Source organism: Gadus morhua, chromosome 10 (genome assembly GCF_902167405.1).
Source record: "Gadus morhua chromosome 10, gadMor3.0, whole genome shotgun sequence".
NCBI classification, from domain to species: Eukaryota; Metazoa; Chordata; class Actinopteri; order Gadiformes; family Gadidae; genus Gadus; species Gadus morhua.
Genome location: NC_044057.1, coordinates 13,412,982 through 13,433,095, shown reverse-complemented (window position 1 = coordinate 13,433,095; position 20,114 = coordinate 13,412,982). Strand labels below are relative to the sequence as shown.

The following is a 20,114-nucleotide window of genomic DNA, read 5'->3' as shown; positions in this document are numbered from 1 at the left end:
CTGTACTAGGTGGTGTCTCCACTAGGTGGTGTCTGTACTAGGTGGTGTCTGTACTAGGAGGTGTCTGTACTAGTTGGTGTCTCCAGTAGGTGGTGTCTGTACTAGGTGGTGTCTCCAGTAGGTGGTGTCAGTACTAGGTGGTGTCCCCAGTAGGTGGTGTCTGTACTAGGTTGTGTCTGTACTAGGGGGTGTCTGTACTAGGTGGTGTCTGTACTAGGTCGTGTCTGTACTAGGTGGTGTCTCCAGTAGGTGGTGTCAGTACTAGGTGTTGTCCCCAGTAGGTAATGTCTGTATTAGGTTGTGTCTGTACTAGGTGGTGTCTCCAGTAGGTGGTGTCAGTACTAGGTGGTGTCCCCAGTAGGTAATGTCTGTACTAGGTTGTGTCTGAACTAGGCGGTGTCTCCACTAGGTGGTATCTGTACTAGGTGGTGTCCCCAGTAGGTGGTGTCTGTACTAGGTTGTGTCTGTACTAGGCGGTGTCTCCACTAGGTGGTGTCTCCAGTAGGTGGTGTATCCAGCAGGTGGTGTTCTTACGGCAGGTGGTGGTTCTGGTCCCGGGGTCGGAGTTGGGCATCCCAAAGTAGCTGTCGAAGAGATGTGGCCATCCATTGTTGTCTCCTGCAGCAAGAGAATAAAGAAAAGCAATTATAGGAAGATATGAATATCATGAAACAATGATCACATTTAGCCCACACCTTCCTCTTGAGCGGGGGGGGGGGGGGGGGGGGGGGGCAGTCCTGTCCCTCAGAGAGGAGAGCAGAATCAGTTCCCCAAGAGCCGGCCTGTTGCTGCCTCTCTATACGTCAACGTGGGGACATTCTCTGTATCTGCCTTCAGCAGAAACATCTGGCTGATAAAAGGTGCTCTGAAAGGTACCAACAAAGACGTGCTCCAGCCTGCACTGAGTTCCTCTGCATAACCTGTCTGTATTGTTCAGGAGCACACACACACACACACACACACACACACACACACACACACACACACACACACACACACACACACACACACACACACACACACACACACACACACACACACACACACACACACACACACACACAGGCACACACACAGGGCCAGGGCCTTGTTTCCAGCATCTTCTGGGCCAGGAGCTTGGAGAGTCAGCTGGGGGGTTTGGACGGGGGTCCTCTACACTCTGAGCCCCGCCACCTACTAACAACACCCCTTCTGGAAGAACTGTTTCTATGGTGATAAGCCAGTGGCTTCTGGGAAAAATAACACATTCTGTGTCGTATTGCTGGGTGGTGAGTTCTAGAAACCAGGGCCCAAACACATCCTTTGAAGTTGATCTGCTGTATTGAAACCTCTGGTTTGCAGACGTCAAACACATTCATCACCTTTTGCTTTGGATCAGAACAATAATTAACAGGAATACAATCTAAACAGATTTTTCAAAGAAATAAGCTTTTATTTTTTAGGCCACAAAGGGAAGGAAGAAAACATGTTAGTTTTGCTTATCAGGGAAACGGAGGCCAATTGATGTTCTGAAAGCCCCTTTGAACTGGATCACAACCTCCATTAGAAGCATCGCATGAGCACAGATGACAGCCAGATGGACAATTCAGTCTGTAATGGAAAGGCAAGCGTGACATTGATGTTCAAATGAACCCAGCACTGGGATAATTGTTTTTCTCTGAAGTCAACTTTCCTATTTTTCCTCTAAAAGTTATTTTCATAAACTTTCCCTTTTGCCATTAGAGCAAGTAAAGTCCTGTAGAGATCTGAAGCCGGCCGCACCCACCAAAGGAAGAACCAGGCAGTCACAGAGGAACCAGGCGACACAGAAGAACCAGGTGGTTAGAGGAACAGGCGGTCAGAGAGGAACCAGGCAAAACAGAAGAACCAGGCGGTCAGAGGAACATGCGGTCACAGGGGAACATGCGGTCACAGAGGAACCAGGCTAAACAGAGGAACCAGGCGGTCAGAGAGGAACCAGGCGGTCAGAGAGGAACCAGGCGGTCAGGGAGGAACCAGGCGTTCACAGAGGAACCAGGCGGTCAAAGAGGAACCAGGCGACACAGAGGAACCAGGCGGTCAGAGGAACAAGGCGATCACAGAGGAACCAGGCGACACAGAGGAACCAGGCGGTCAGAGAGGAACCAGGCGACACAGAGGAACCAGGCGGTCAGGAAGGAACCAGGCGTCACAGAGGGACCAGGATGTCACAGAGGAACCAGCCGGTCTGTAAGGAACTAGGCGTCACAGAGGAACCAGGCGGTCAGAGAGGATCCAGGCGTCACAGAGGAACCAGGCACTCAGAGGAACCAGGTGGTCAGAGAGGAACCAGGCGTCACAGAGGAACCAGACGTCACAGAGGAATCAGGCGGTCAGGGAGGAACCAGGCGTCACAGTGGAACCAGGCGTCACAGAGGAACCAGGTGTCACAGGAACCAGGCGGTCAAAGAGGAACTAGGCGGTCAGAGAGGAACCAGGCGGTCACAGAATAACCAGGCAGTCAGAGAGGAACCAGGCTTCACAGAGGAACCAGGCGGTCACAGAGGAACCAGGGTCACAGAGGAACAAGGCGGTCACAGAGGAACCAGGTGGTCACAGAGGAACCAGGCGGTTCATCTGTCTGCTGCCGTCTGTCGGCAGCAAACCCGTCCAGCTGTTTCCTCAACACATCGTCCTGCACACCTCTGTCACAATGAACGATCCCAGCATGCACCCTGCTGAACCACTTCAGGAACGTTGGGCTCTGAAGAAGAGCTGTACACTGAGCTACAAGTAGAACTACAGGAACGCGCTGACGAACAGCTGTACACTGAGCTACAAGTAGAACTAGAGGAACGCTAGCTTTACACTGAGCTTGGTCTGAGCTCAATGTAAAGCTAACACTAGTTCAACTCACCATCACGATGACACTGATAAAGTACAACTAGATGAGCTAAAGTACAACTAGATGAATAAAAAACACTAATAAAAGTAAAGAGAAATAATGATACCAACAGTGTGAAAGCCACCTGTCACATGTTGGAGGATGTTTACATTAGCAGATTAACAGACAATGGGAATTATGGTCATCCAATCAGAAGCATCTCACCCATCCATGTGCAGACGTGTGGAAGCACAATAGGACTGATTCTAAGGATCGCTGATGGGTCTTCTGATGCACAAGATAAGAATGTGATGATCTCTGCGTTACCCCCAGCCTGGAGGCGTATGGGTACATGTACACACTGGATTACACAGAACATGGAGGAGACCAGATAGTAGGAGAGAGGAGGAGGAGAAGAGGAGAGAGGAGGAGGAGGAGAGGAGGATGGGACGAGAGGAGAGGAGAGAGGAGGAGAGGAGAGGACAAGAGGAGAGGAGAGGGGAGAGGACCGGAGAGGAGGGGAGGGGAGAAGAGAAGAGGAGGCGAATATGTGTCTGGGAGTCTTGAATTCAGAGATGTGTATCAGGGACAGTTTTCAGAAGGACTCAACAGATTGAATTTAGTAAATACCCTGAATAATTAAGTTAGCAGTATTCTTTTACATATTTACTTCTGTCAGAATCATAATTTAGCTGGCAGCGTCTTCCAACGTTAGACGTTGATCCTCTGCCAAAGAAACAAGCATAAAAGAACATCTTGAAGCTAGAAGTGTTGTGCCAAAAACCTCTCGCACAGATTTAGCTCCGGGACAATACGCAGTAAGATGGCTTAAGGTGGTTCACAGCTTTGTCCTTTAAAGAGATGATTGACAACTCCTTTCATGGCGGGCCTAGTGTCCACATCTCTCTAAACACTGGCATGATGCACTCTAACATATGTACAGCGTTGGAGCAGCCTGCCGTTCGTCCCTCTGAAACAGGCCGTCTTCTGAGGGAGGGTTGCGTGGAGGTAGGCCAAACACAAACAAACCAATCTCATGGTGTCATCTTGGCCTGGGAAATGAAATTGAGATAGAAAAATGGACCCCTTCAAATATCTTGGTTTCCTTAATGCTTCATTATTGACTTTGTCTTTAATGCACATTTTTAATCAGACCAACAAACTACAGGTGAAACAGGTTTATTTTTTCAAAATAGGTTTATCTTCTGGTCCCGAAAAAAACTGTTCTATGCCAATCATTGATTACGGCGTGCACTAAGGTATATGGCTTATCAGGGTGCAATGATGTTCACTACTACTGCTAAAACTCTGGCCGCTTGTTGTATGACCAGGTCGCGGTTCCTCTCTCATCCACTTGCAGAAGGTATTTATACAGGTGCTCTGGGCCACATCGATCTCTGTAAGCAGGGGGGCCGACCCTCGTCTCAATTTCCATCGGTTCCTAACCTACAAAGCTTGCAGCCCTTTCGCCCGTCCACGTTGAATTTACCGGTTGCTAAGCTCCGCCTTTAGAACGCAGATGAGCCAAACCGATTCCAGCCTCATCTATACTCAACTATACTATCAGCTCGGACAACTCCAAAAAACAGGGAGGAGCCATAATACAACAATTTAAATGGTGGATTTATGACCAGCCGGTCATCCTGGGCCATTACTGGCTTCGTACACACAATCCTAACATCGATTTGTCCAAAAAAACAAAAAAAACATGGTCAAATGATGTGCTTGGGGATGTAACACGGACAGTCGGTATCCCGAGAGGCTGCAGAATGGGGTATATTTCATCCCTTTTCCCAAGCCACAACGGAACAACAGAAAGTGTGTAATGTGGATCAGACTGTGCGGGCAGGCCAGAATACCAAATTAATTTAAGCTTGTTACCTTCTGTATGTATTTTAAAGTTTTGAATACACCCCTCCATAATTTTGTCCCTAAATTTTTTTCCAAATCCTGCTTTGATAGACTTTCAGCTGACATTTTTCCATATGTTATTGAGTCTGGTTTGTTTGTCCGAGATCGTCATGGTAATGAAGGGGGGTGTGACTTTGGCGACAGGTCAAATGTCTTCTGACTGACCTCAGAATGTAGGGACAGATTTCTGCACATGTTTTAAGAGCTTCCATGGAGGTTTAATGTTGCCCTCCGAATGTCTCTATGAATATCCATGTTTCCCCTCCCATATTTGAACTGAAATGGTATTTGTTGTCTGTGGAAACTTTTAATGAATTGTTGCACGTCTATCATGTCAGGATACTTTTGGGAAAGATAGTTAAATCTCCCAAGGCTCCTCGGGTCAAATAAAGCTACAAAACAACAAGACTCTTCCTCAGACGACACTGAGGTGTGGGCTGAGGCAGAAAGGGGTAGTTTTCAGAAGAACCCGGAGATGGGAGGACTCATGGTCTGAGGAACGTAATTACCTGGGTTCTACAGCGTGAGAGACTAGAACCAGTGGGAAATCAACTGAATCCAATTCAACCCGAGTGGTGAACTCTCTCTCTCTCTCTCTCTCTCTCTCTCTCTCTCTCTCTCTCTCTCTCTCTCTCTCTCTCTCTCTCTCTCTCTCACTCTCTCTCACACTCTCACTCTCTCTCACTCTCTCTATCTCACTTTCTCTGTCTGACAGCTGGAAGGTATGACCTCAAGGGAATTTTAAGAGTTTGACGAAATGATATAAACATCCATGTATGCACTAGGTCTGTATGTACCTAGGTATTGACAGGTCTGTATGTATCTAGGTATTGACACACTGTTTGTATTTAGATATTGACAGGCTGTATGTATCTAGATATTGACAGGCTGTATGTATCTAGGTATTGACAGGCTGCGTCATGGTCCTTCCCTGGTTTTCCCATTCACCTGCCTGCCACCCTGATCTCTCCTAATTAACCCAACCATCTTCACCTGTGCTCCCCCTATATCAGTCCTCTCCTTCCAATCATTCCCTGCCAGATTGTCTCCAGAGTTTCTCAGAGCTTTCCCGCGACTTGATTACAGATTCTTCTCCGATCCTGCCAGTGGCCGATTCCTTGCTGTCTGACTATCGCGCCTGCCGCCCAGCCCCTGTCGGTCCGTCTGCTCCTCTGTCCCCGGCTCCTGATCCACCTGTCTGCCTCCCCGTTGCCGATCCCTGCCTGTCTGACTATCCTGCCTGCTGCCCAGCCCCTGCTGGTCTGTCTGCTCTTCTGTCCCCGGCTCCCGGTCCACCAGCCTGATCCCCCCCCCCGTTGCAGACCTCTGCCTGTCTGACTACCCCGCCTGCCGTCAAGTCCCTGTCGGTTTGTCTGCTTACCCGTACCCTATTCCTGGCCCGTCCATCTGCCCTCCCGCTGCCGACCTCTGCCTGCCGACTACCCTCTGCCTGTCGATCCGGTCCCTAAATAAAGCCTTTTACCTATCCTGCGCTAGTGGTCTGTCTGTACACTAGGGTTCTGCTAAACCCCCCCATTACAGGCTGTATGTATCTAGATATTGACAGGCTGTATGTATCTAGGTATTAACGGGCTGTGTGTATCTGGGTATTGTTCCGGCTATCTTGAGGTAAGCCATTCCGTTGTCGTTGCCAGCGACTTTGCATGTTGTCAAGGACAACATAGAAGGGAGGGCTCTGATGAGGTCTGTGAGTGCAAGGTCTTTCGTATTCTCCAAGATCTTTTTCAGGAGGAGGCGGTAGGTCGCAGTGTCATATGCGGCAGCCGGCTCAACAAAGACGGCTCCTGTCATCAGTCCTTTATGGAAACCGTTTTCTATGTGCTGTGTGAGATTCAGAAGTCGACTTAATGTGGATTTGCCAGGTCGGAATCCAGCTTGTTGAGGGACGATGGCTGGTTCAACGAAAAAGTGTTGAGGAACAGGCGTTCAAACAGCTTGTACGGGTGGCATAGCAGGGAGATTGGCCAGAAGTCTTTGCATATGCAGGATCTTTACCGGGTTTTAGAAGAGCGATGATTTTTGTCTTCTTCCAGATCTTTCGGATGTTTCATATCAGCATGCAGTTTTTTCTCAGCTCAAGGACCCACTTCTGTGTCAGAGGTCCAAACTGCCTGATCTCCTCTGTGAATATATTGTCCTGGCCGATGGCTTTGCCAGTCTTGAGGGCTTTGATGCTGATATTGAGCTCTTCAGGGGAAAGAAAGGCTCAGTCAGTCCGATGTTTTGGGAGTGCTGAAGTCGGTCTACCTTTGTTATTGGTGGTGGTGGACTGTGTATCTAGTTATTGACAGGCTGAATGTATCTAGGTATTGACAGGCCTGTATATATCTAGGTATTGACAGGCTGTATTTATCTAGGTATTGACAGGCTGTATTTATCAAGGTATTGACAGGCTGTATGTATCTAGGTATTGACAGGCTGTATGTATCAAGTTATTGATTGGAACTGAAGAACATTGCCTCAAACCTTTTGCCAGGCCAACAGCTGTAGGCGTGTAGTGAGGAGGAAGTCAGAGGGAGAGGAGGTGATGAGGAGGATGATGAGGAGTAGGGGGAGAAGAAGAGGAGAGGCGGAGGACAAGGAGGAGGAGGAGGAGAGGAAGATGAAAAGAGGAGGAGGAAGAGGCGGAGAAGAGGAGAGGAGAAGAAGAGGAGGACAAGGAGGAGGAGGTAAGGGAGGAGGAGGAGGAGAGGAGGAGCCGTACCACAGTTCTCCTCGTCCGCCTGGTTGCCACAGTCGTCCAGGCCGTTGCAGTGTAGCAGCTGGGGCAGACAGAGGCTGAGGTTTCCACAGGGGAAGAAGCCCAGTGGACAAGCCACGCCCCCCGGCCGCGTTAGGTTCGAGCCTGGAACACATCAACAAATAGATACTAAACCCTCAATACTCAATACTCAACATCAGCACTCAATACTCAATCCTCAACACATCAATACTCAACACATCAATACCCAACAGATCAATACTCAACACATCAACACATCAACATATCAATACACAACACCACAACACTCAACCCTTGGTGACCTTGTTCTGTGGGGTAAATCGTGTTCTGCATTATTATGAGTGTTGAATTTGGATTAAAGGAATAAGATTTGATACAGAGATCCATTCACCGACAGCAGCAATAGGGGAGGATTATCTCACAGGCAGAACCAGTTCAACATCTTGAAACCATCTATTTTTGAACAATGTTTTTCATTTCTTTGTGCAGAGAATATCTGATCAAAGACATCACTTCAACTATCACAGGGTCTCAAATGATCATGCTACCATGACATGTGCTACATGAATACATGAGTACATTCACTGCTGGATTCTCAAGTTCTTTTTCCCTGTGTGAGCAGAACAGTTTCACCCTGTTTTATCCTGAAAGAAACTGAAATGGGAAGCTGCGATACAATCCAGAGGAGAGAGGAGAGGAGAGGAGAGGGGAGGAGAGGAGAGGAGAGGAGAGGAGAGGAGAGGAGAGAGAGGAGAGGAGAGAGAGGAGAAGAAAGGAGAGGAGAGGGGAGGTAAGGAGAGAGAGGAGCGGGAAGGAGAGGAGAGGAGATTAGAGGAGAGGGGGGGGGGGGGAGAGAGGGGGGTTGGGATGGACCAAGAGAAATTGGATGGACTTGGGGGAGGCACCACTCAGTGCTTATGTCTGCCTGCCTCAGGTACTTAAATCAAAATTCATCAAAACAAGTAAGAGTGAGGGCTCTTTGGGGCTGCAGTATGTTGACATGCAGGCGTGTGGAATAGTCAGATTCTTTCTCCCTCAGAGGAAACAGGTTTCTGCGGTTCGGATGGATTAATAGCAGCCCAGGCAGCAGCCTGTCGAAACAAGCAGTAGATCCCAGACGTCTCTGTAAACATCTCTCTCTCTCTGTCCTCCATCACCACTTGGGGTTAATCAATTCAAACTGTGATGCAAATCCAACATCTCTTCAACGGCCTGTATCCTCTGTTCCCCATGCAGGGCTGTGTACCATCGGGTTATTTTAGGAATGCAATTATAATGATACCCATAACAATATTTTTTTTATGTAGCACCTTCAATACATAGAAATACACCATGTTCCACTCTATATCACTGCTCCACCTGCTATATCTTCACATGCTCCACCTGTTAGACCTCCACCTGCTCCACCTGTTAGACTTCCACCTGTTAGACCTCCACCTGTTAGACATCCACCTGTTAGACCTCCACCTGTTAGACATCCACCTGCTCCACCTGTCAGATCTCCACCTGTTAGACGTCCACCTGCTCCACCTGTTAGACCACCTCCTATTAGACGTCCACCTGCTCCACCTGTTAGACCACCTCCTGTTAGACGTCCACCTGCTCCACCTGTTAGACCTCCTCCTGTTAGACCTCCACCTGCTAGAACTCCTCCTCTTAGACCTCAACCTGAAAAACATCCACCTGCTCCCCCTGTTAGACCTCCACCTGCTAGTCCTCCAACTGTAAGACCTCCACCTGCTAGTCCTCCAACTGTAAGATCTCCACCTGCTCCATGCTCCCCCTGTTAGACATCTACCTGCTCCCCCTGTTAGACCTCCACCTGTTAGACCTCCCCATGTTAGACCTCCACCTGTTCCCCCTGTTAGACCTCCAACTGTAAGATCTCCACCTTCACCACCTGTTAGATCTTCCCATGTTAGACCTCCACCTGCTCCCCCTGTTAGAGCTTCAACTGTAAGAACTCCACCTGCTCCACCTTTACCACCTGTTAGACCTCCACCTGCTTCACCAGGTAGATCGCCACCTGCTCCATTATTATGGATTATGATAGACCATCATTCCATAGAGCCCTGTGTCCGCTCTGGGCTACCTCAGAGACTCTGTGGAAGAGGACCCCTCCCTATGCAGATATAAAGGCTCACTATAGGGTATCCAACACATACCCATTATTAGAGACAGGGATCATACACTTATTCAAACATACTTATGATATTAAATAAATGTTTTGTCAAGTCCGTCCTTCTAGATGCCACTCAAATCTACAGACTGAACCTGAATGAATGAATAATTTAGAGCTCTAATTGTTTAAGCAGCTCAGGTGATATAAAGGCGATATGTCCTCCTGTTGAATTAAAACCAAAGGTACAGGGCGTCCTGTGATTGGGCGCTTTCACCCCTTGGCTGGGTTTGACCTTTCCACCTCGCTGCCAATGCCACTCAAACAATAACCAAGCGCTCTGCAGGTAATTAATTACTACGCTGTTCCGTGCATGAAGCGCTAGCAGCACACTAAGAGGTGATTAGTGTTTGGGCCGTAGGGGTCAGCAGGAACAGCCTGCAGAGTGTGACGCCGCATTCAAACTACATGTGTCTGTCGACGGATGACGAGGGCGTGTTTGACGTATAGGAGGCTAGTCTTTGTAGACCCAGCCTGCAGCCATTTAGATCGCTCCCCGCCTCAAAGCCGATGTGTGGATATCAATACAAAGATGACACAAACAACAGGGGACTAAAAAACTTTCCTATCGATTCCACATTTCTTTAAAAAAATATAACAGCCAGATTTGTCCTTCTTATTCCTGCTTGTTATGCAAAATGGATCCACTAGTCGGGTGGAGTGTATTCGCATAACCGCGATCTGATTGGATGACGGATTCGTCGCTGCCTGAAAAGTTGAACAATTCTCAACTTTTTGATGCAGGCCAAGGAGCCGACAGAACGGATGGACCTACAAGGCATTTCGAGAGCGTCCCATGCAAAGTCAATGAGATCTGTCGACGGACGGAGCTAGTGTGAATGCACCCTGCGACCCCAGGGGTCAGCAGGAACAGCCCGCTGAGTGTGAGGGAGAGGCCGGGGGGGGCGCACATGTCTCATCAGCAGACTACAGGATGGGGACCAGGGAGGCCTCAAGAGCCAGGTGCCGGGGACTACACTCAGTGGGCGATAGCGTGCCATTGCTCATCTCATAATTTGCGGCCAGGGCGAGCTGGGAGTGCGACGCCCACAGCTGCAAGCCGCTGTTGGTCTTATCCATTGTTTCAGTTGGACTGAAAGTGCTTTTGAGGCAAATACGACACATGAGGTTTTCAGCCATTCATCCCCAGATCTCCTTCGCTTCTATTATTAGCTCGGTTTAGAACTGGATTGTACGATGAGTATACAAAACTCAATCTAAATCCTGTCAGCTGTTAAAGCTAGAAGTCTGTTATCTGATCAGCTAGGAGGAGAGGCAGACAGTCCTAGTGAGGCTCACTGTGCAGTCTGTCAATGTACACATCCATCATAACAGGAGTAATGTTACAGGAGGTAAGAATATGGGTTATTATTACAGTAGTTAGGCGAGGGCTGTTATTTTTTTTTCTTTCCTTCTTTCTTTATTATGCTCTAAAAACTTTGGGACCCTACTCCTTCCACAGTTGTTCACCAATGTATTTTTTCACCTAGATATATTTTTGACTTTTTAAGATATTCTACTTTTAAATTATTATTTTTCAAATGGGAGTCGATAAGTACCCATTCTTTGACACTTCGGCCCCTATCTTGCATCCAGCCCAATTGACTTTCTACAGCTCGAGGGCCGAGGGTTTGCGCCTGAGAGGCGTGTCGGCAAAAAGCAGAGCCGTGTTCCGGCGCAAATAATACATGGTGCCATCTTACAGATCGATAAAGCAGTTGCGCAACTGACCTACTGACCATAGGGGCTGCATGCTGAACACTGTAGTAGGCTATGGCATGCCATGCGTTAAAATAATAATAACAATAATTAGACAAATTAGGCTATATCCCAGCCTACCAAAACAAAATCTCATTTTAGGGTAAATTAAGACGTTGTGTGGCGAGCAGCACGGGAAGGACGAGATGGGAGCCCAGGAGCAACCAATAGGGGATTATCACGCTTCCGGGTTCCATGGGTGGGATTTGTCTTCGTTGTGCATGAACACTTCCGGCGCAGTTCAACAATGGCTGAAACAAAGGCTAGATGTCACTACTCTGTTCCACTTTGTACATCTAACAAACAACGCCAACCCTACTTAAGTTTTCATGTATGAAGGGCCAAACTTTAAAATAAAACAAGGTAGCATGTTTGTTTGTAGCCGGCACTTTAGTTAATCAGACTACACTAGCTAGCAACCAACCGGGGTCACATCAAGCGACTGAAAATCGGGTCTGTACCCTGCTGTTTCCAGTAGAACAACTATGGACTGCCAAGAAGGGAGTCCGTTTATAAAAGCACATCAACTCGCTTAGGCCATGACGTTCACCCAGCCCACCCTCTGGAGCAACCGCTGCCGTGTGAAGAAGAGCCGATAAGGGGAGATCGCAGCTTCGGTGGTGATGACAGAACATGATTTCGGTTCTGCTCCTAAACCAGGTTTGTCAGTGTGTTTGTTAGTGTTCTGAAATATTGACCAACTAGAACCCCATACTGTTCTTAAACCACCTACCTGACAGGATGTGCTACCTAATCACAGAATGGGCTCTTAGTAGGTTATACCGAGGAGGTAGGTGAACTTTTCAGAACTCGGGCACAAAATGTTTAGTTTTATTGATGTCCCAGCATTTGACCAATACCACAATGTGAAAAGCTGCAGGCCTGCAAGAGAAGGTGCTGGCTGACATGTTTCAGGTCAGTGTGTCCACTGTCTCCACGTGGGCCAACTACCTTTACCTGCTCCTTGGCTCCCTCCCCATCTGAATGAGTAAACAGCAAGTCAAGAACACCACGCCAAGCTAATTTGTGCAGTCCAGATGTTCGGGTAATCATCGACTGCATCGAGGTGCGATGCCAGAATCCATCATCCCTCACTCTCCAGTCTGAGGTTTTCTCATCTTACAAGAACATGACAACCTTTAAGGCCTTGATTGGGATTGCCCCTTGTAGTGCTGTGGCTTTTGTGTCAAGTCCCTTCACCAGCTCCATCTCTGACCGAGAGCTGACTGAACGAAGTGGACTCCTGGATTTACTGGAGCCAGGAGATGGATGCATGGCAGACAAGGGTTTCACCATCGAGAAGCTGCTAGATGACCATGGGGCAACGATGATTATACCAACCTTCAAGATGACAGGTAGGCATGAAAGGAATGAACATTGCAAATTAAAACTGTGACCCAAATGTGACCATTAAGATATGCAGACAAATGTTTAAGATGTATTGAAGCACTCACAATAATAATACTTATTAAAGGTTGGGTATGGGATTTGCGAAATGCCAGCAGATTTTGAAAATACACAACTCAAATGGTCCTACCCCCTTCTCCTTCAACGCTGAATCTGACCCATTCCAAGTACATGGACGCGAAATCATGCCCGAGCGAACACAGATGCGCGAGAGCGAGTCATTTGCTAGTTAGCTAGCTCCAGTAGCTACCGCAGGATAACAACAAACAGAAGCTTGCTCTGGGTCACGAGGTTTGAGTACGTGCACGAAGGGGTCGCGCGCGGGGCGCGGGGGAGTGGGAGTGCAGTACGACCATTTGATTGACGTACTTACTGTCCAATGCAACTCGGTGGTTCTGGAAATCATTGGCTGGAGTTTTTCGAGCCCTGCCCGTTCCACAGATGATTGACTTGTTTAATTTTCATGTCAGTACTTCTAACTCAGTGGCTGTAAGTGGGTTATGATAAGGATTTCAAGTAATTTTGCAAAAATGGCCAAAAAAGCGAATTCCATACCCAACCTTTAACTTATCTCTAACCACTGCGCAGTTCACCGAAGAGGATGCCCTGAAAACAAAAGCAATCGCCCGTCTTCGAATCCTCGTGGAAAGAGCAATATACAGAGTCAAGGAATACCGCATCTGGGAACGCACTGTCCTCTCACTTTGTCTGGGACAGTCAACCAGCTGTGCACTGTCTGCTGTGTGATGACCAACTTCCAGGGACCATTTGATTTAAAAGGCTAAATCCCTGTTGAAAAGTGTTTCTACTCAAACATATGCCTATACATATTAAATATAATATATAAATATTAAAACAAGAGATACTGAACATTTGGAGTGGTCCCTTAATTTTTTTCGGAGCTGTAATTCTGTATACTGAAAACATTGTATATATTGAATGACATTCTTTCATCTATAATCAATTTTAAAGTCCAGTCAGTCCATCCTGAAAGTATTCAAAATAATGTTAATATGTAATGTAGTAAATTATGTACTCAGAAAAAGGCAATGAATTAACTCCTTTTATTCTTTCAGTTCCTTTATTCATTCGGTTCATTTCACTTTAATTTCACTTTCTGCTGAAGATACACATTCATATATGTACCAAAGGAGCACAAGTCTACCTTATTTTTCATCTCTTTTATCATTTCATCATCCCTCCAGACTGAGCTGACGCCAAACTGACGTTAGCATAAGCCAACCTACCTAGCATAAGCTAGCTAGCAGACACTCACCTTCGTAGTCGTAGATATATTTCTCGAAAAATAAACTGCATCCCTTGTCCAGTTTGGACCGGGCTGTTATGGAGTGTTGTTCGGTAAGTCTGTGAACGTCAGAAAACGTGACTTTGGGTAAATTTACCAGGGATGTCGTGAAAGTGCACTGCCGGTATAGGTGTGGGTACCGGATTGACTCGGCTGCCAGATCGACTCGGGGTCCTGCGCTTACAGATGACGTATCGACGCTTGACGTATCGACACAAGCCAACGGACAAAACCCGGAAGGGTTGTTTATAAACGGGGCATGGACAAAAAAGAAGGCTCAATCCGTTTCGGTTTTGATTTCATTGAACACAGCCCGTTCTTTCGCACAAACAAAGCCATTGGAAACACGTACAAAAGCACTGAGGAATGCATATGTAACCCAGTTCCTGTTAGGGACTCTTATTCTGAAGGAGGAGAACAGAAGTGTCTGCTTGTGGGTCGCTGTTTTGACTCTGTGTTGGGAGCGCTGGAAATAAAGTGGATCGCCCCGTTCAGTGAATGGAGTTAACCGATTCTTCTTTTACATATAACCAAAGTATAGGCAACCATAATTTGTTCATTCGATTATTATTCATAGATTAGAAAACAAAAGGAGATCGTTAATACTTGAGAATAAAATGGGAATGAATGAAACGCGCATGCGCATTTAAAAGACAGCGTTTACAGGAAGTGCGTCATAATTGCGCATCTAGGACCCCGAGTCCTAGTGACTATGTACAACAAAAGTGACTAGTGAAACAAACTAAGGTAATACTCAACCCGGTATCACGCGATTGCGTGCTCCTGCGCACGAACGTTAATCTATTGAAGCGTGTTCCCGAGCACGATACTCCGACTTTTTGCGTCTTACACAAAACGAAATGTAAACCAATGCATTCTGAATGGGAGTGTTCTAAGACAATTAACGTGCTCCACAAAACGGTACGAGAGAGAAAGAGAGAGCGGGAGGGACAGAGAGAGAGAGAGAGCGAGAGAGAGGCTTCAGAAAGGGTGTGCGCAGATAGTACAGGGGCGATTCTAGGTAGTGTGGGGGCCCTAGGCAGAGGATTGTTGACAGGGGGGGGGGGGGGGTATGGAGCGATTGTTGAGGGGGGGGGGGGGGGGGGGGGGGTGTATGGAGCGATTGTTGAGGGGGGGGAGGGGGGGGTGCATGGAGCGATTGTTGACGGGGGGGGACGGGGGGGACGGGGGGACGGGGAGCGATTATTATTATTTATTTTTTTTGGCTCTAGGGGCCCCCCCCGTGGCCCGGGGCCCCGAAACAATTGCGGGGCCCCAGGCAGTTGCCTGGTATGCCTAATGGGATGCGGCGCCTCTGAGTACAGTGCACCCTAGTTATGTTTATGCCAAAACCTATATATATAATTAGGCTGTGGAAATTGCAATAAGTTAAGAACACAACTTCGCACGTTGAGCACACAGCCGTGTGACTCGTTAATTTTGTAAAAAAGAAAACCGGAAATCAAGGCGTGCTGAAGGTAAACAAATCCAGCATGGTCTGTGACGTCATGAGACGCACGTAATCCTTAAAGGGACCGCGATCCCTGAACCACCAAGAACGTAAATGACATGCAGTAAACAACAACACAATTGAAAGAACAACACATAACGAAATACTGTAGGTGAATTATGTTACGGTCACTACAAGGCTATAATTATATTATTTAGCGTGTAATGAGACAATCTATAGCCAAATTGTCGAAGATGCCCGAGAATCTTCGGGGATATCAGCATGGGAAATCGGCGGGGGGGGACACGTTAGTTGAAGGGGGGGGGACACGTTTGTTGAGGGGGGGGGGAGACACGTTTGTAGGGGGGGGGGCACGCTCGACAACGAGAATTGGTTTTTATTGAACGCTCGACAACGAGAGTTGGTTTTTATTGAACGAGACTTCAACACGGAACAGCTGCACGAAACGATGGTCACGTCACTCTCGGTGACGGTGTCGACAATAATGAACACACGAACAATGTTAATAGAACAACACACAACCACATAACATCCCGAACCCATTAACCCCACTTAATCCTAACAACAAAACAAGTTAACAAAAGCCCCATTTGTCAACTGAGAACCCCAATTCCCAGAATCCCCCGCGGCTCCGGAACACGGCGTAGCTTATATTAATCTTTATTATCTGAATGGGAAATGCAATATTTTAGGACAGATACACCATTAAACGCGTTTCTAATGACATTTCTAGCGAGAAATGTACATTTTCCTTACATAATCTTCAGTCAGTGAATGTGTATGATCTTTATTCATCTTTATTATCTGAATGGGAAATGCAATATTTTAGGACAGATACACCATTAAACGCGTTTCTAATGACTTTTCTAGCGAGAAATGTACATTTTCCTTACATAATCTTCAGTCAGTGAATGTGTATGATCTTTATTAATCTTTATTATCTGAATGGGAAATGCAATATTTTAGGACCGATTCACCGTTAAACGTGTTTCTAATAACATTTCTAGCGAGAAAGATACTTTTTACTTGCATAATCTTCAGTCAGTGATTGTGTCTGATCTTTAGTTTTATAGTTATTAGGATTTGATCGGCTCGCTCGCATGTTTCAACGACGTCAGGTTGCTTTCGCTAAACTAGCAGCTCACGTGCTTCCTGCGTTTGTGTTATTAAACTGTTACTTTATGTAACTTTTAATGATATCATCTTGTTAGAAACACGTATATCTGAGAGCCAAGCATACGTTGACAGTGTACTTTTCGTGAACACTGGATTACGTCGCATTTCAACATAAAATAGCGTGTTATACACACACCACACGCACGCACACGCACAGACACACACACACAAGCACACACACGCACGCACAGACACACAGACACAGACACACACACACATACACACACACACACACACGCACACACGCACACGGTGCATTTCGCTGCTAAAACAACAACAAAAAAATATTCCCTCAAATATTATTACTTTCAAAACGTTGGCCAAAATGGCCATAATCATTTTTTATTTGGGATGCTTCTAGGACATTTTGGGTGGATTTTGAACGGTATGTGGGGGGCACGTTTTTTGCAGGACCTGGCAACCCTGCGCTGTTGCCCGAGATCTGGATCCACCCCGGCGTGGTGCCGTCTCCTTTTGACCTTTTGACCCCAGACTTCTGGGGGAATAGCTGAATCAATTCATTAGTCAATCAGAAGCATGTAAATATCTTCCCGGTGGCGTAAGAGGACGAACAAGGTGTCCTTCAACATCTACGCTTCCAGGAGATTGCAACGGTGCCACACATGAGCATATTCGAACATGTTTAATGGTAGTAATTAGCTGTCGAAATTGGAGGCCTTAATCAATACTGAGCAGCTATTGATTTGCTTCCCGATAAAGATTTGTCACAAATGACAGGTTATTTAGCATCTACACGTTGAGCTGAGTCCAATGACACCAAGAACGACACTCTAGCTAATGGTAACATGTATTTTACATGGTACACCTAGGTCTAGGACATGATCTCGGTGTAGCAAGAGGCCGAGCTTGATCTCATTGGACTCAGCTTAACGTGTAGATGCTAATTAACATGTAATTTGTCAAAAATCTCCATCGGGAAGCAAATCTATAGCTGGTCATTATTGATAAAGGCCTCCAAAATCGACAGCTTATTACTACCCCGAAACATATTCAAATATGATCATGTGTGGCACTGTTGCAATCGTCTCGAAACGTAGATGTCAAAGGACACCTTGTTTGCTCTGTTGCACCACCGGGAAGATATTTTCATACTTCTAATGGATTGATTCATATTTTAAGGTTCTCGGAGTGAGACTTTAAGTGGCTGCAGCTGAAGTGTTGAGACGAAAGATGATATCAAGAGATTTATAGAATATTCCCATTCACATTATGATTCTTCGTCGTAGCATCCGACCAAACATCCTTTACATTTACAGAGCGAAGATTATGAAAGTCCAGGCTCAGCAAGTGCTCCATCTCGTTGCACCTGCACCCAGCGGCTCGCTTGCAAGATTTTGGCCTGAAGTTCTTCCCAGATCTACACCCTAGCCATCCAACATGCATATCTGAGAATCAGGCCTCTCTTTAATAATGACAAAAAGTTATGAGAGAAACACACATTAACTTTTTGTTATCTCATAAGCGGCGTGGTGCCGGCTCCTTTTGACCTTTTGACCCCCGACTTCAAAAACGTGGCCACAGGCCAGCTGTGTCTACACACCTTTAGCCACAAATGTACACCTCCATCCCACAAAAATGGGGACTAGAAACTAACCTCTGTCTTATGTACATTTACTGTACTGTTGGAGGTCACGCCCCTTTGCCGACCTTTTCGAGATAACTAGGGATGCTAAAATGTTTACACACATTTCCCGGGGCCCCGTGTACGACATATCCGAGATTTGGAGTTCTAGCCCTTAGAGAAAAAAAGTTTTCCCAAATGGAGTGTCATTTGGACAAAGCCCCTCAGAAGTGTAGCCTGCAAGACCACCGAAACTTGGCCCGGTCGGACCCCGAGGGCAGGAAGGGTGGGCCCTTCCTGCCCGAGACTTGGCCCGGTCAGACCCCGAGGGCAGGCCCCCCCTTCCTGCCCTCGGGGTCCGACCGGGCCAAGTTTCGGTGCGGAGGTCCCAGTTAGGCCCTAGAATAAGGTATTAAAATTTCAGGGCGGTAGGACCTTCCTATCTCAAAAACTTTTTTTTTTTTCCACCACATTCTGAACCATTAGGTCTTGCAGGCTACACTAAGATACGACACCTCATAATAAACTGACAATATTTTCTATGACGTTCAAATCTAGGCTAAAAACCTACTTATTTAGGATGGCTTAACCCAGTAGTATGATAACACTTTTATTTTATTTATCTTACATATATACTACATTTATTTTGAAGTACTGTTGAAAGTTCAAGTTAAGTAAAGTTAATTCATACTGTGTGACTTACCTTTTATTGTGTATTTTATTGATGCCTTCCGAATCACTGCCTTTCTGCTCTCTGGTTTGGGGCTAGTGTTGGTCATGGTGTGGTAAACACTATTTTGAAGGAAATACTTTATTTCTTCGTAAAAGCTCTTCATAGCTGATGCCGATCACCGAAACACCGGGAAAAAAACTCTCAGACGTACAGCGTCTACTTACAGGTGGTTGCTATGAATACAGCCAGAGCTATAGAGTAAAACAGCCAATCAAAACTTTCCGACGTACAGCCAATCACAATGTACACCCATTCAAGCGTATAGCCAATGATATTGTGTGACGTAATCAGCAGACGACGGACCCCGAGCCGATCTGGGAGCCAAGCCGATCTGGTACCTACACCCATAGACATCTTATATGATAGACGGAGCATCGAATGCTACCGCCTACTGGCGCTGACAAGACGCGGGGCCGCCATCTCGGAGTGGTCATCCGCTCCACTCAGTGTAATCCGTTTGGCTGGAGCAATGAACTGTCAGCGCAATTAATTAATCATACCTCACTGAATACCACAGATTTTCATGCGTTTTTTTGTCATATGTGTAGCTATGATAAAGGCCACATGGTTTGGCGTGTTTTATTATTCAATACTAATTATACCAATAGTACGGTAATGTTAAATCTTGCTTGTGAAAAGTAATCCCCCGATTCCTATTATGGATTGTCCGCCGATTTGAGCAGGAATACGCTGAACAACAGCCCGGCATCCTGTTTCTGCTGCTGTTGCTGCTCCCGGTTGACCACTCCAAGATGGCGGCCGTATTTCTCGCGTCCCAGCAGCCAATGCTCCGTCTATCTATAAGATGTCTATGCCTACACCGGCCCTGTTCCAATACCCGTACTTCCACGAGTATACTTAAAGGAAGTATACTATCCGCACTATCTACTAGTTAATTTTTCAGATGTGAGTGCTGTTCCAAATCGAGTACTCCGTGGTGCACTAACCGGAAATTATGATCACGACTGCCGCCGTGGCTCCTCCCCCGCAATAAACATCCCGCTTT

The 20,114-nt window shown here is 46.7% G+C and overlaps 1 protein-coding gene and 1 long non-coding RNA gene across 2 annotated transcripts in view; one reads left to right on the top strand and one right to left on the bottom strand.

Annotated features, from left to right (window-relative positions):
• rxfp1 (relaxin family peptide receptor 1) overlaps positions 1–10,755 on the bottom strand; it is a 42,509-nt gene extending 31,754 nt beyond the window's left edge. The window contains exons 1-3 of the mRNA XM_030369068.1: positions 10,653–10,755; positions 7,479–7,619; positions 535–618 (exon numbers count right to left, since the gene is read on the bottom strand). Coding sequence (XP_030224928.1) covers positions 535–618; positions 7,479–7,619; positions 10,653–10,755 — 328 coding nt within the window. The remainder of the gene's footprint in view (positions 1–534; positions 619–7,478; positions 7,620–10,652) is intronic.
• A 1,279-nt stretch (positions 10,756–12,034) lies between these two features.
• LOC115551866 (uncharacterized) lies at positions 12,035–12,726 on the top strand. The gene is made up of 3 exons (XR_003978249.1): positions 12,035–12,097; positions 12,308–12,348; positions 12,654–12,726. It is a non-coding gene; the product is annotated as an uncharacterized LOC115551866 (long non-coding RNA).
• Positions 12,727–20,114: the final 7,388 nt, after the last annotated feature.